Below are 16,405 nucleotides of genomic sequence, written 5' to 3'. Positions count from 1 at the left end.
TTCCACAGCTGGGAGCAGTGTTGCACACCTATAATCCCAGGTACCCAGGAGGCTGATACCCAGGAGGGTCACAGGTTTGAGGCCAGCCTCTGCACTTTAGAGAGACCTTGCTCAAAATAAAATTAAAAAGGACTTGGGGAGTAACTCACTGGTAAAGCACTTTCCTGGTATATGTACAGCTCTGGTTTAATCTCTAGTACAGACGGAAAAAAAAAAAAAAAAAGATTTATTCCAAACAAAGATTTGTACACAAATGTTGACAGCAGTTTTATTCACAAACAGTGGAAACAATTTCATTTCAAAATCTAAACCACAATAGTTGGTCTTGCTTTTCAGGAATAAAAAGTGATTCAGGAATAAAATACGGGGGTGTCTGTTGAAAGAAGATGTACTTGGTAAAGAGGAATGTTCTCTATGAGATCAAACTTGTTTTTTTTTTTTTTTGAAGTTGTTGAGAGACCTTTATTGTTAATTGGGCTATTCAAATCTTTTTTGTCTTCTTTACCAGTTGATTCTGAGAGAGGTGTATGTGTTCCATTAAGTGTGGAGATTCCTTATTTGTTGACTGCTGTATCTAGTTTATGCTAATTAAGATAAGCTGTGTGGAATGTATAAATACCACTCCTGTCCTACAAAAAACGGCTCCCACTCCTGCTATATCAATCTACACACGTTGTTCATCACCCCCTGGTTATTTTGCTGCAGCCGAACTGCAGCACATTGTGATTGTGGAACCATCATTTTCTTCATTGATTCCACTCTTTCCTTTATACTTTTCAAAATAATGCTGCAATGGTCATAAAGATTTACACTGTGTAATTGGTAACTTCCATTGATACAAAACACCCTTCTTTGTTCTTTTTACTTTCCTTTACTTTAATTCTATTCTATCTGATATTAATATTGCTGTACCTGACTTTCTTTCTGTAAACACTTGCCTTATAAGCCATTTTCCATTCTTACACTGTTTTCTCTCTCTCTCTCTCTCTCTCTCTCTCTCTCTCTCTCTCTCTCTCTCTCTCCCCCCCTCTCTTTTTAAGGCACCAGGGATTGAACTGAGGGGCACTCAACTACTGAGCCACATCCTCAGCCCTATTTTGTATTTAGAGACAGGTCTCACTGAGTTGCTTAGTGCCTTGCTCAATTGCTGAGGCTTGCTTTGAATTATCAATCCTCCTGCCTCAGCCTCCTGATTTGCTGGGATTATAGGCATATGCCATCATGCCCTACCATATATGTATCTTCTAAAAGCAGTATATAGCTGGATTTTGGGTTATTCACTCAATCAGAGCTTCTCTCTTTTGAGAATATGATCCATTTACATTTGTTGTTGTTGTTCTGGGGATTGAACCCAGGGGTGCTTTACCACTGAGTCACATCCCCAGACCTTCTTATTTTTAATTTTGAGACAGGATCTCACTAAGCTGCTTAAGATTTTGCTAAGTTCCTGAGGTTGGCCAAACTGGTGATCCTCCTACTTCAGCCTCCTGAGTTGTTGGGATTATAGGTGTGCATGACCGTACCTTGTCATATTTGATTCTTTCTTTATTTAGACTTATTCCTGTAACATGGAACATGATATCAGGTAGGTTTTTTTTGTCTTGCAAATTCAAAGAATGAGATCCACAGACAGATGGAAGGTAGAGTAGCAAGATTTATTTGAAGCAGAAAAAGGATCCTGCAGTAAGGAAGGGCTCCAAAGAAGGGGAACCCTGGCTGTTCTTTGTTGTTGATCTTTTGTTTTATTCTTTTTTTTTTTTTTCCTGGACACAATACCTTTATTTTTATGTGGTACAGGGGCACATGCTAGACAAGTTCTCCACCACTGAACCCCATTTCTGGAGGGCTTTTAAAGGCATTTCTGAAGGCCCAGCCAGGTGATTGGTGGAGCCAAGGTAAATGTGGGGTGCTGGTCTCGATCAGTCCAACTCATCATGCTCTGAGTTGGACAGGTCTGTTAGAAGTGCACAAGTTTAACCCCTTATTTACATAATTAAGAGGATGGACCTGGGCTTTGGGATTGAGCATGTCTGTTGGCAAGAGGAAGTGCTTCGGGTAGGGGTGGGTTTTGCAGTTGGCCATTGCTAGGAGTAGCTAAGGAAAAGTCCCTGTGGTTGAAGCTGTCAGGGGCAGGCACAGGTTGTTCTTCAGGCCTGGTGTGTCCTAGGATGGCATGGTCTCCCTCCCCCTTCCCTCTCCTTCCCTTCTTCCCTCCTACAAGGCACTCACCCTCCCTGCCCGGTCCACCTTGCTGTCTCACTCCTGCCTCTTTATGTCAAGTTTCCCACCTACTAGGAGCCTTGTGCTTTTCCTTTATTTTCTAGAACAATTTTTGTTGTTCTCTGTCTCTCACTCTCATTTTTCTTTCTCTCTCCTAATGTTTTGGTTCTACTTTTATTAGAGTGGTCTTCAAACTTTTTGTTCACACAGTCCCTAAAATAATTAGGTAAAACTATGCATCCCTGACAAAAATTCTTTGCTTGGCCAAACTTTAGTCAAGCTCCTGAACCTCCTCTTAAGATCCGCCTGTGCAGGGCTGGGGATGTGGCTCAAGCGGTAACACGCTCGCCTGGCATGCGGGTGGCCCAGGTTTGATCCTCAGCACCACATACAAACAAAGATGTTGTGTCCGCTGAAAACTAAAGAAATAAATATTAAAAAAATTCTCTCTCCCCCGCCTCTCTCTTTAAAAAAAAAAGATCCGCCTGTGCACTTATTTATAAAGTGCAGTTTCAGCAAGCAGAACTTGGCAAATCAGTTAAACAGAGATCCTCCATCCTTGATAACTGCTCACCCTCCATATCTGATGGGTTCCTCATATCTCCCAACACCCCTCAGGTGATGTCTGATCACCTTGGCATTTTGTAAAAAAAATTCTTTTAGGTCAGTGTAGCCAAAGTCCCCCTCACCCCTGATATTTTCTTTTAGTAATTTTCCACCCATTGACCCCCACCCTGCCCCTCAGCTATCGAGAGCTACTTGCCCATGCTGTGTCCAGAGTTGACCCCAATGTCTCTGCCCCACCGCAAAATCCACTGTTTACACACCCGCAGTGGTAGTGGCCTCCTTGAAGGGTCTGCCCTAGCATCTTTAACCAGTGTTTTGCATCATTTTTCTTTAATACCCCTCACACAATTTTCATTTGACATCTAAAATTTTCTTATTGTAGACTTAAATATTTGCAAAAGATGCATTTTTAAAAATTGTTGTTTTAAAAATTTTGTTGTTTTTGCAGTGTTGGAGATCAAATCCAGGGCCTTGGGCATGCTAGGCCAGAACTCCACCCTTAACTTCTATCCCCAACCCAAAGGATGTCATTTCTAATGAAACTAGAAGTATCAACATTTAAATAAAACCTTTGGGGCAACTCAGTGGTAGAGCACTTGCCTACCAGGTGTAGAGCCCCAGGTTAAAGTAAATTGGGTTGTTGGGATGAAGAATATACAGGAATTATTCACCATATTCCTGCAACTTTTCTATAAGTTTAAATTGATGTCAGGCACGGTAGTGCACATCTGTAATCCCAGCAGCTAAGGAGGCTGAGACAGGAGGAGGACTGTGAGTTCAAAGCCAGCCTCAGCAATTGAGCAAGGCACTAAGCAACTCAGTGAGACCCTGTCTCTAAATAAAATATAAAAAGGGCTGGGGATGGGGCTCAGTGGTTAAGCACCCTGGGTTCAATCCCCCCGTAACCCCCCCTGCCCCCCACCCCCCATCGCCAGGAAAAAAAAGAAGAAATTGATGAAAATTAAAAGTTAAAAAAAAAAAAAAAAGGTTTGTTTGTTTTGCTAAGTGCTGGATGGAACCCAAAGCATGCTGCTCTACCACTGGGCTAAACCCCCAAGAGTCAGAGTCAGATGATATTTTACTCCATTTCTTCTTCTCTTTCAGTTGTATTTCCTTTTTTTCTTTTCTTTTTTATTTTTAGTTGTAGTTGGACACAATACCTTTATTTATTTATGTTTTTATGTGGTGCTGAGGATCGAACCCAGGGCCTCGCATGTGCCAGGCAAGCGCTCTACCGCTGAGCCACAACCTCAGCCCCTGAAGTTGTATTTCTTATTCTACTTTCTCGGCGACTTTTATCCCAATGTCATATAGTTTATATTTGAAAGTTTCCTCTTGTTGTTTGTTTTATTTTTCAGACAGGATATTTCTGTTGCCCAAGTGGGCCTGGAACTTCGGAGCTCAAGTGATCCTCCTGACTCAGCCTCCTGAGCAGCTGGGACTGTAAGCATGCACCATCACCCCTGGCTGCACCCCTATCCTAAAATCACTGTTCCGAACAGTGGGGCTAAAAAGGAGCTGAGAGGAAGAGGGGGAGGGAGGGAGAGGGGGAGGGGAGGAGGGAGAGGGAGAGGGAGGGAGAGGGGGAGGTAGGAGGGGGAGGCTATGAGTCCACCTAGTTATGTTAATATGTCTGGATCTTTAGATCCAGGAACCAGCGAAACTTTCCTGAGCGAGACAGGAATCTTTGTACACTTTTATTTCCCCTACTCCTCTTCTCCTATGCCATCTCCCACATTGAAATATGGCGTAGCACTGTGCAAAGAAATACAATGCAAGTTCCTTATGTCATGTTCTAGTTGATGTGCCCGCATACACACACACACACACACACACACACACACACACAGGTAAAATTATTTTAACTTAATAAAATTAATTTTATTTACCCTCATTTCAAACATACAGAGCTAAGAAAGAGGAAACAAGTATAGATAGACAGGAGACTAACAGGGAAAGAAAAAAGAAACTGTAATCTGAAATCAGAGGAGCTCTGTGATCATCCTCACCTTTACTCCACCAGCCTGTTTTCTTCTAGACCTAAATTCTTTTTTTTTTTTTTTTTCTCTTGATACTGAGGATTGACTCAGAGGTGCTCTACCTCTGAGCTACATCCCTAGTCATTTGTATTTTTTGTTTTGGGACAGGGGCTCATTAGGTTGTTCAACTGACCTTGAACTTGTGATCCCCCTGCCTCAGCCTCCTGATTTTCCGGGATTACAAGCATGGGCTACTCATGCTGCTCACACCTGAATTCTCTCTCTCTCTCTCTCTCTCTCTCTCTCACACACACACACACACACACACACAATTTTTTCTTCATTGATAAAGTCCATTTCTAGATGTCTCTTTCTAGTTTATATTTCATTTGTTTTATTAAAAAGCAAAACCCTAAGAAGGGAGACTAGTTAGTCCTCAGATTCATCTTCATCATGACTAATCTGGAAATAACAAAGTTCATAAATCTTTTTGTCAGAAGCAACCACATGAAACCAACCACAAAGATTATTCTTAAGATATTTCAAATACCTTAGAGAATTATTTCTCAGAAACAACTGTAATTTTATTCTTGAAATATTCAGTGAGATTTTTTAAGGTTTTCCATTGACTTTAACCTTCTCCCTTTGAAACTGTTCAAAATTCACACCGAATAAAATTCCATCTTCTACAAGATGAGCAAGGTCCAAATTAAATTTCCAAGAAGCCTAAGCACTTCTGGTCTTTCTGCTACAAAATTATAATGCAGAACCATCTTGACAGCCAGCTGTGTGATCAGAGAGCCAAAGTTCTTTACAACACTCTCGAATCTTAGAATATTCTGAATCTAGGTGATTAATACCTACTTATATTGCTAGTTTTGTTTGTTTGTTTGTTTGTGTTTTGGGTACTGGGAATTGAACACAGTGGTGCTTTACCACTGAGTAACACCCCCAGCCCCTACATATTTTCTTTAGACTAAGTAATATTGTTAGAGACTTATGATATGAATATATTCCAAATATTATCTTTTGACCAGATGACATTAATTTAGAGAGCCTGAAAGAACCAGACCACTATGACCTGTCTTTTGTGCTCCATGATTAATAGAATTGGGCTCATGGGGCTGATAAATAGAATTGACCTCACCACCTCCCCACTTCTCAAGTTCACTATTTACAATAAGTCCTTTAAAAAGAATGCAAGATCCCCAAAATGTGTCTCTTTCTTAAGTACCCACATTCTTTCTCCCTTTGAATGTATATTCTGCTCTATCGTGCTATCTTACATAAATCTCTTTACTTTCTTATATATATCTTTCTTTGTGCCTCTATTTTTTTTTCTTTTTTGTATTGGAGATTGAACTCAGGGGCACTCAACCACTGAGCCAAGTCCCCAACTGTATTTTGTATTTATTTAGAGACAGGGTCTCACTGAGTTGTTTAGTGCCTCGCTCCTGCTGAGGCTGGCTTTGAGGCTGGCCTCTGGGATTACAGGTATGTGCCACTGAATCTGGCTGTGCCTCTTTTGATGTGTCCTGAAATTCCTTTCGGTGGCTTAATCAAGAACCTACCAGGGGGGCTGGGGATGTGGCTCAAGCGGTAGCGCGCTCGCCTGGCATGCGTGTGACCCGGGTTTGATCCTCAGCACCACATACAAACAAAGACGTTGTGTCCGCCCGAAAACTAAAATAAAACTAAAATAATTAAATAATAATAAGAAAAAGAACCTACCAGGAGTCCTGGGTGTGCTGGCGAACACCTGTAATCCCAGTGGTTGAGGAGGTTGAGGCAGGAGGAGCACAAATTCAAAGCCAGCCTCAGCACTTTAGCAAGGCTCTGTCTCTAAATAAAATACAGAATGGTTAAGAATTGTAATGTAATAATAATAATAATAATAATAATAGCTCATGTATAATGGCATAATTTGGTGTGAACATACTTTATATACAGAGTTATGAAAAATTGTGCTGTGAGTGGATAATTATGATTGTAATGCATTCCACTATTGTCATGTATGTAAGCAATTTAAAAAATAATAAAAAATATAATAATAATAAAAAAAATACAGAGCGGACTAGGGTGTCACTCAATGGTTAAGCACTCCTAGGTTCAATCCCTGGTACCAAAAAAAAAAGGCAAGGCACTACACTATGGTACACACCTGTAATCTTTTTTTTTTTTTTCTTTTTTTTTTTTTTTAAGAGAGAGAGAGAGAATTTTTTTTTTTTTTAATATTTATTTTTTTAGTTCTCAGCGGACACAACATCTTTGTTTGTATGTGGTGCTGAGGATCGAACCCGGGCCACACACATGCCAGGCATGTGCGCTATCGCTTGAGCCACATCCCCAGCCCCTGTAATCTTAATGACTCAGGATTTAGGAGGCTGAGGCAGAAGGACTACAAATTCAAGGTTAGCATTAGCAACTTAGCAAGGCCTAAGCAATTCAGAAAGACACTGTCTCAAAATAAAATATAATAAATAAAAAGGACTGGAGATGTGGCTCAGTGGGTTCAATGCCCAATACCCAAACTACAAAACAAAACCAAAAACAAACGAACAAAAAACAGAACCTGCCAGAGCTGAGTATACCTTCATTTCAACATTAAATCAACATTGGTCAATGAGATATTTTACAATTTTTTTAAAATATTAAGTTTTCAAACCCAGTGTTTTTCATATTTGCAGCACATTTTTAAAAAATTTTTAATATTTATTTTTTAGTTTTCGGTGGACACAACATTTTTTTTTTTTTTTTTTTTTTTAGAATTTTTTAATATTTATTTATTTTTTTTAGTATTCAGCGGACACAACAATCTCTGTTTGTATGTGGTGCTGAGGATCGAACCCGGGCCACACGCATGCCAGGCGAGCGCGCTACCGCTTGAGCCACATCCCCAGCCCCAACATTTTTTTTTTTAATGTGGTACTGAGGATCGAACCCAGTGCCCCATGCATGCCAGGTGAGCGCGCTACCACTTGAGCCACATTCCCAGCCCCTCTTTTGGTTTTGTTTTTAATAGTGGTTGGATACACAGAGCGTGAAATTTAATATTTTAACACATTTCTAAGGGTATAGTTCAGTGGTATTAAGTACATTCACATTTTGGGGCATGAATCAGTTTAACTCTGACCCATTTCAAATGCTCAATAGGTAGTGGATATCATAGAAGAAAGAACAGCTCCTGAATTTTAGCTTTTAGATTGTTGCTTTTTTATTTTTTCTTTGCATTGCCAGGGATAGGTCTCCCAGCCTTGTGCATGCTGCAAAAGGGCTCTCTCAGCCTAATGTTTTACTGTTTATTTGATCATCACTGCTTCTCATATGTCACGAAGACTGAGACCTTTGTATTTTATCTATTTCATAGCTCTTATCAGAGGGGCCTAGTGAATGTTTAAAAAAATTAATGGCATCTGATGCAAGAATTATCAGATTGATCTTGCGCAGAGAATATGAAACTGTTCAAGGGTTTGTAGTTGACTATACAATTTCATGGAGGGTTCAGCAGTAGATGCTCATCTAGTACGTGTGAGGCCCTGGATTTGATCCTCAGCACCACATAAAAATAAATAAATAAAATAAAGGTATTGTGTCCAACTACTTCTAAAAAATAAATGTTTAGGGGCTGGGATTGTGGCTCAAGCGGTAACGCGCTCGCCTGGCATGAACGGGGCGCTGGGTTCAATCCTCAGCACCACATAAAAAAAAATAAAATGTTGTGTCCACCGAAAACTACAAAATAAATATTTTTAAAACTCTCTCTCTCTCCCTCTCTCTTAAAAAATAAAATAAATGTTTTTTAAAAAAGATTTCATGGACAGCAATCCACAAAGGGTCAAATTACTGTTTTCAGTGTGATGTTAAATGTTTGTCCAAAAGATAAAAAGCCTTGAAAAAAACTGGGGGGGGGGGGCAGGCACAATGGCGCACACCTATAATCCCAGCGGCTCAGGAGGCTGAGGCAAGAGGATTGAGAATTCAAAGCCAGCCTCAGCAAAAGTGAGGTGCCAAGCAACTCAGTGAGACCCTGTCTCTAAATAAAATATAAAATAGGTCTAGGGATGTGGCTCAGTGGTGGAGTGCCCCTGGGTTTAATCCTCAGTCCCCGCCCCTCAAATTCTGGGGAGTCAAATTCAACACTCCATCTCTGTCGGGTTAGCCAAGACTAAAGCAGCATCCACCATTTTTTTCTCCTCTACCCCCACATCTTGGGCCTTCTCCACAGTTGCTCATTCTTACCCTGCTAGATTAATAGGGACTGCATGCATCTTCTTTTTATGCTTAAATGATTTAACTTTTTAAAAATTTCCACATTCTTCAGAGCCTCACAGCTTTCCCAGTTTTTTCGCATAAACTTGTAGGTCTCAACCAGAAGATACTTCAAAGACTTCTTCCAAAAGATCCCAGAGGCCAGGGTTGAGCACCCAGTAGCTCATGATAAGATTAAAGTTGAAATTAAAGCTGAGGCGGGTTTCTTTGTCCTGAAGAAACTCTGATTACCCCCACCTCTTTTCCAACCCACAGAAACAGTGTGTGCTCTGGACCTCCTGAGAGGGCCAGTCCAGTTCAAAGAAATAGTTCCTGATTTCCCCATTCCAAAAAGGAAGAAGAAAATACATGTTAGGAGACACATAGTCCAGTCCTGGGAATTACAAAAAAACCGGTGTCCCTTTAAAAGGTCTTCCTTCTTCACATCTGTTCCCTCCCCACAGAAAAAGAATTGGGAGTTAATCTGACTTAATTCACTAAACAATTACTTAGAACTCTGTGGTCTTAAGCGTTCACTTTCTGCATAATTTCCACCAACAACCGGTTCTTAGTAATCTTTGAATCCCTAGAATCCGGAATATTGCTTAACATAGAGGAGGAAGCTCTTGTTAAAAGCTTTGCTTTGAAATTCCAAGGAACTGAACATTTTGTTAATTTGCTTAAAAAAGGAAAAAAAAAAATGAGAGGGGACATGCATATATGAGAAGTTGTCTCAGATTTTTCCATTTTAATATTTCGTGTGCCAAAATTTTTCCCTTTTTGCTGCATAGAGACCCCTCTTTCAGAAGCACCTGGCACTCTTCCTGCCACAACCTCTCGACTGGTGCCAGGGACCTCCCCCAGAGCAAAAGGGGTTCAAGGTAAACACGAAGTCTCCATTTTTACACGTGCCAATTTAATTTGTCCTCATTAAAACATAGTGATGGGGGCTGGGATGTGCTCAGTGGTAGGGTGCTTGCCTAGCATGCACGAAGCCCTGGGTTCAATCCCCAGAACCTCAAGGTAAGGAGATAAAATAACAATGTGCACTCACAGAGGAAAGTGTAGAAATGCAAAGAAAAACTAAACCATCTGTACTCCCACCACCCGAGATACTGTTGACCACGCCATCGCGATAAGCTTCAATTTGAAACGTGCATTCTTATTTCGCAGATTTTTTTTCCAGGGGTTTTGGGTTTCCCCGCAACCCATTTTCCGCTCCACGGGGCTCCAAGTGACGCACGAGATAAACTGTGGTCAGGTTGAGGTCATCATCTGTGAGTCCCGGTAAAAATAAATTCTGGAAATCTCTCGGTTTTGAATTAAAGTCTGGCATTTCGGGTACAAAATGCGTCAGCCTAGAGGAGACATTCGTTTGTTGAGGACGCCACACCAGCCTCGGGCCGCCCCGGAGGTCCCCTCAGTCCCCGCGCGGCGTCCCTCGGGTCACCAGAGCCGAAAAGGTCCCCAGCTCCCTCTGCCGGGGATCGCGGTCGCCACGCCGCGCGCCCAGGCCCCGCCCCGGGTGGACCCGTCGGACCAATGGGCGGCGAGCTCCCCCGCGCGTCACGGGGCGCTGGCCAATCGCTTTCGGCCACGACCCTAGAAAGGCTGGGCGCGGCGGGCCGGCAGCTGGGCGGCGGCGGCGGCGTGCACTCGCGTAGACGATCGTGGGCGATGGTCGTGGTGGCAGCGGCGCCGAGCCCGGCCTCTGGGGCCCCCAAAGTACTGCTTCTATCCGGCCAGCCCGCCGCCGCCGCCGCCGGAGCCCCGGCCGGCCGGGCCTTGCCGCTCATGGTGCCGGGTCAGAGAGGGGCCAGCCCCGAGGCGGCAAGCGGGGGGCCGCCCCAGGCGCGCAAGCGACAGCGCCTCACGCACCTGAGCCCGGAGGAGAAGGCGCTGAGGAGGTGGGCGCAGGGCCGGGGTCTAGGACAGTCCTGAAGTCCTGACAGGGGGCTGGGCGGGTGCCGGGAGTTGGCCACCCCGCCGCACTCGAGCGCCCCAGGCCTGGCCGGTCCAGTGCCAGCGTGGCGCGGGGCAGGGCAGGGCAGGGCGGGGCGGGGCAGGAAGGCTGAACTGACCGGACCCGCAGTGCAGGGTGGAGTCCAGGGCTTCCCAGGCCGGTTTTCGTTACTTTTTCCTGACTCATTAGAGCTGACTGGAGCTGGGGATGCGGGCTTGTGTTCCAGACCTTGCTGAGTGACCACAGAACGGTCGCTCTGCCTCTCTGAAAACTGGGGCTGTTAACATGAAGTCGATTCGCCTCTTCTTGATTTACCTACTGTTTTGGAGGGGCGCAGTAATGAAAAGACAGCTGTTGAAAAAGCTGGAAGCGCTAAGGCTCAGTAGTCAAGCTTCCTCAGTGGCTTTAAAATGAGAGGCGTATATAATGTGCCTTGCACTTGGTCCTTCGCAAATGTTCATTCTTTTATGATCATGATCACGGTGCCTTTTGTGGTGTAAGACATGGCTCCTCCAGCCAGACACGGGTCCATTCGTCAAGACACCGCCTAGGATCTCAAACCTAGAGCAACAGTCATCCGCCTACTGCAGCCTGAGTTGGTTTTGGGGAGGGAGAGCTTATGTCATAGACATTGCAACCTTCACTAGATTTAATCTGTCCAGGCTGGGTCCTGTGTGAGAAAACTGGAATCAGGAAGCAGCGGGGGAGGGAAGGGGGGAGGACGGGAAAAGATTCTTATGATGCAACATGAATTGGGTTTGTGTTCAGTCCTGATGCTGTGGCCAGGATGAGCCGAGATGGATGACGCCAGATGGGAGAGAATAAAGCAAGTCTTCAATCTAGACTGACAGAAGGCTGTACTTTTGGCTTTATGGTAGAGAGGAGCCTGAAGTATTTTACCATTGCTTTGCCTTATACTGTAAATTAAAAGGAAATCACCAGCTGGCCAAGTTTTCAAATAAAGATATAAATAAGGTTTGAGATGACTCAGTGTGGTTGTTCCTTCTCAGGAAACTGAAAAACAGAGTAGCAGCACAGACTGCCAGAGATCGGAAGAAAGCTCGGATGAGTGAGCTGGAACAACAAGTAGTAGATTTGGAAGAAGAGGTAAAACTTTTCAAGGCCAAACTCTTATACGTTGTGTGTCCTTCCTTGGTGAATATCTTGATATTTTGCTCTGTTCCAAGTTGTTTTAGCCCCTTTTAGATCTTGTTTGAATGTGTAATTAAAGTTTAACCAAGTTAGGTTAGATAGGTAGTTGGAATGAGGACATTTGTAGAGATTGGAAGTGACTGACCCTCTGGAATTTGGTGCTACATGTATTCACAGCATGTAGTCAGTGAGTGCTAAGAAGTTAGCAAGGGCAGAAAGGAAATCATTTCTTTAACTTTAGATTCTTCCTGGCTTGGCCAAAAGTTCCCCTAAAGTTCCCTTTCCCTTCTAGGATTCACCTGCTATCTAATACAGGGTTATTTATGTTCTTTTGATTACTGTTTGTGGTGTGGGAGATTAAACCATGGCCTTGTGCAGGCTAGGCAAGCACTCTATGAAGCGAGCTATTTCCCCAGTCCCTAGATTGTTCTTTTTAAAGTTTGAATCATTTCAGTATCAGTTTACTTTTTTAATATATTTTGGTATTATAGTCCATCACTACCATTTTTTAACCTTCAGTTCAAGGTAAGATTTTTTTTACTTTTTAAAAAGTTAAATCCAAAAAATTGGATTTCCTTTGCTGAAATCCAATTTGCAGTTGAAGGTATTATTATTTTTAAAAATAATATTTTTTAGTTGTAGTTGGACACAATACCTTTATTTTTATGTGGGGCTGAGGACCAACTCAAGGCTCAAAAGTGCTAGGCGAGTTCTCTACCACTGAGCCACAACCCCAGCATGCATTGTTATTTTTGACCCCATGAAATGGCATTTCTTAAATAGGTTTTATGTCTTTCATAATTATGGCCAGCCTTCTAATACCTACTGTGAACAAATGCATAAATGTGGAGTTTCCTAAAACTTCAAGAAGAAAACCAATGTAGTAAAACTTCAGGTGGATTCACAAGTGAAAGAATTAGATGTTTAAATAGCCTCTTACCAATTTTCTTACAGAACCAAAAACTGTTGCTAGAAAATCAGCTTTTACGAGAGAAAACTCACGGCCTTGTAATTGAAAACCAGGAATTACGACTGCGCTTGGGGATGGATGCCCTGGTTGCTGAAGAGGAGACAGAGGCCAAGGTAAGTCATTTTTAGTTGGTGTCACATGTGAGAACTGATTCCAAGTGAAATGGCCTAAATTATGTTTGCATTATGGATCTCTTATGACATTTCCATGTAGGCAGGATGTCCTTTCTTTAATGACATTTCAGGTGGGTAGTGAATAGTACTAAGTGCTAATAATTAAGTTACATGGTTCTCTCAGAGTAAGTGCTAACAAATGCAGTAGCCAACAACAGGTACTATAGAAGCATCAAGGAGAACCAGAGTATGAGAGCTAGTCAGATCAGACTATAGCTAGATAAATATGAGTAAAGAGAGAGGATTCACTGAAGAGTGTGAAAAAGGGTGGCGATGGGTTTTAGTCTGTGGATAATGGAAAATTCAGTGACGGTGTCTAAGTGGTCCAAGATTGGCAACAGAAGATTCTAGGCTTAAATCACTATAGAATATTATTATTTAGGAACATTAAGACTCTCGATCCTGATTCTTTGCTTGGGAGGGAAAATTTTTCACTGTATTAAAAAAAAATCATATCCTCATCTCTTGATCTGAAGAAAATGGAAGTAACAATGGTAAGGGAAAAGTTTCATCTCTAAGGAATAATCTAACTTTCTTGAGAGGCTGGTAAGCATTTTCTTGGGTACTTCTGTTTACTCACCCTGGTTTTCCCTCTCAGGGGAATGGAGTGAGGCCGGTGGCCGGGTCTGCTGAGTCCGCAGCACTCAGACTACGTGCACCTCTGCAGCAGGTGCAGGCCCAGTTGTCATCCCCTCAGAACATCTCTCCGTGGATTCTGACAGCGTTGACTCTTCAGACTCTGAGGTAGGGACCATTCTGTCTAAGAGCTGTATAACTGGGTCATTTCATGTCCTTGACGTCTGACATCCCTGATAGATGGGGCAAAAGTTCGTCTCGGGATGAAAGTTTGTTTTAGTGGGTTAGAGATGAACATCAACTATCTCCTTAGTTCTCAGAGGCTTAGGACATGGATAAACAAGTCAGTTGGGTCCTAAGGTCATCTTACAGCCTCAGGCCCCGTTTACATTTTGAAGCCCAGTACTAAGAGTGTTCTTAACAGATTCTAGGTAGTCTAATAGTTGCATTCTTTTTTGCCTCTTGCAGTCTGATATCCTGTTGGGCATTCTGGACAACTTGGACCCCGTCATGTTCTTCAAATGTCCTTCCCCAGAGTCTACCAGCTTGGAGGAGCTACCAGAGGTCTATCCAGAAGGACCTAGTTCCTTACCAGCCTCCCTTTCTCTGTCAGTGGGGACGTCATCAGCCAAGCTGGAAGCCATTAATGAACTAATTCGCTTTGACCATGTATACACCAAGCCTCTAGTCTTAGAGATGCCCTCTGAGACAGAAAGCCAAACTAATGTAGTAGTAAAAATTGAGGAAGCACCTCTCAACCCCTCTGAGAATGATCACCCCGAATTCATTGTGTCGGTGAAGGAAGAACCTGTAGAAGATGACTTCATTCCAGAGCTGGGCATCTCTAATCTGCTTTCATCCAGCCACTATCTGAAGCCATCTTCCTGCCTGCTGGATGCTTATAGTGACTGTGGATATGAGGGCTCCCCTTCTCCTTTCAGTGATATGTCCTCTCCACTTGGTGTGAACCATTCTTGGGATGACACTTTTGCCAATGAACTCTTTCCCCAGCTGATTAGTGTCTAAGGACTGTTGCCCTTTTCCTTGACTATTGACCCTGCCAGGAGGAGAGCAGACAAGCCTAGCTGTGGTTTATTCAAAAAGCCAAAGTAGAGAGCTGGGGTTGTGGCTCAATGGTAGAGCGCTTGCTTCGTGAGGCACTGGGTTTGATTCTCAGTACCACATATAAATAAATGAACAGAATAAAGGCCTACCAACAACTAAAAAAAACAAAGAGTGAATTAAGAAAAAAAAAAAAAAAAAAAAGCCAAAGTAGAGGGCAGACAGTCCTAGAGAATTCCTCTAAAGTATTTGTCTATTCAGACCTCAGATGACTCCAAGTATTGTCTTTTCATATCCAGCAGTCCAAGTTACTCACACGTATTACTATAATTTAGAGCTACAACTTTTGAGATTGTACTTTTAAGGACGGTAGTTTGCCCTATGATTCTTATGTAAGGGTCATCTGACGTGTCTTAGATTAGACAATGGAATTTATGAATGGCCTCTTACCAGTTTTTCTTACCCCTTCTCAAGCATCAAGGCTTGCCTCCAATTTTAGGTCCTTTAGTTTGCCTCTGCAAGCAGAAAAAACACCTACTGAGGGGGCTCCTTTTTCCTTATGAATAGATTCAAATAAAGATCAAGAATCTTGTAAAATTATATAGAAATTTACTATGTAAATGCTTGATGGAATCTTTTCCTGCTACTGTAGTTTCTGGAAGGTGCTTTCTTCATTTATTTAAAACTACCCTTGCAATTAAAAAGTGCAATGCAGTGTCCATGTTCTTTGACTTTTTTCTAGGATCATAAGTCATTTTTTTCCCTATAGATGCCTCACTGTTTCCAATTTATCCAACTAAAGTGCACGTTGTTTTCTAGACTGAAGACTTTTCCACCTTAATCACTGCCTGTTTCAATTCCTGGTTGCCACAATTCGAAAATGTACAATCTGGATAGTTCCTTCAGCCTAATTGACCAATACCATAGCTAGTAGGTGGCAGAGCTAGAATCCTATTGTTTTGCTATACCATTTTGGGAATTTAAGAGGGCAGAGCATCAAAAATTAAGATTCTCTTGCCATTATTATAGGAATTAAGACCATATCCTAGGGGCTGGGGATGTGGCTCAAGCGGTAGCGCGCTCGCCTGGCATGCATGCAGCCCGGGTTGGATCCTCGGCACCACATACAAAGATGTTGTGTCCGCCGATAAATAAAATAAAATAAATATTTAAAAAAAAAGCATATCCTAGATTCTGATCCCATGGTTTCAACTCTTGCCATTGGTGAGCTGGGTAACCTTGCAGGGATATGCCATCACTTCCTCAATTATAAAGGATAATAGTATCTTTCTGAAGAACACTTAAAGGATGCCTTAAAAGTATGTCATGCCAGGCACCACTGTAAGCAAGTGAAAGTTTTTTTTTTTAAATCTCCTAATCTGCTTTGTAAAGTCTTCAGTCTCTTATACTTGTATAACAGTATGTTTCACAAAACACTTCTGTTCAAAGAAGCAGAAACAAAATAGTTCCAAACTACAGACTTGACAATATCATC

The 16,405-nt window shown here is 42.5% G+C and overlaps 1 protein-coding gene and 1 pseudogene across 1 annotated transcript; one reads left to right on the top strand and one right to left on the bottom strand.

Annotated features, from left to right (window-relative positions):
• Nucleotides 1-5,195: 5,195 nt before the first annotated feature.
• Nucleotides 5,196-10,145, bottom strand: LOC143398009 (ribosomal protein eL22-like pseudogene; annotated as a pseudogene).
• Nucleotides 10,146-10,660: 515 nt separating this feature from the next.
• On the top strand, nucleotides 10,661-15,629 carry Xbp1 (X-box binding protein 1). Its single transcript, XM_076837276.2, is given in 6 exon segments — nucleotides 10,661-10,921; nucleotides 11,988-12,084; nucleotides 13,084-13,212; nucleotides 13,871-13,930; nucleotides 13,933-14,016; nucleotides 14,317-15,629. Coding segments are annotated over 6 exon segments (1,158 nt in total). The 5' UTR covers nucleotides 10,661-10,691; the 3' UTR covers nucleotides 14,875-15,629.
• Nucleotides 15,630-16,405: the final 776 nt, after the last annotated feature.

This window comes from Callospermophilus lateralis, chromosome 1 (genome assembly GCF_048772815.1).
Source record: "Callospermophilus lateralis isolate mCalLat2 chromosome 1, mCalLat2.hap1, whole genome shotgun sequence".
Classification (NCBI taxonomy): Eukaryota; Metazoa; Chordata; class Mammalia; order Rodentia; family Sciuridae; genus Callospermophilus; species Callospermophilus lateralis.
The sequence above is the reverse complement of the archived record's forward strand: the minus strand, read 5'-3'. Positions and strand labels throughout refer to the sequence as shown.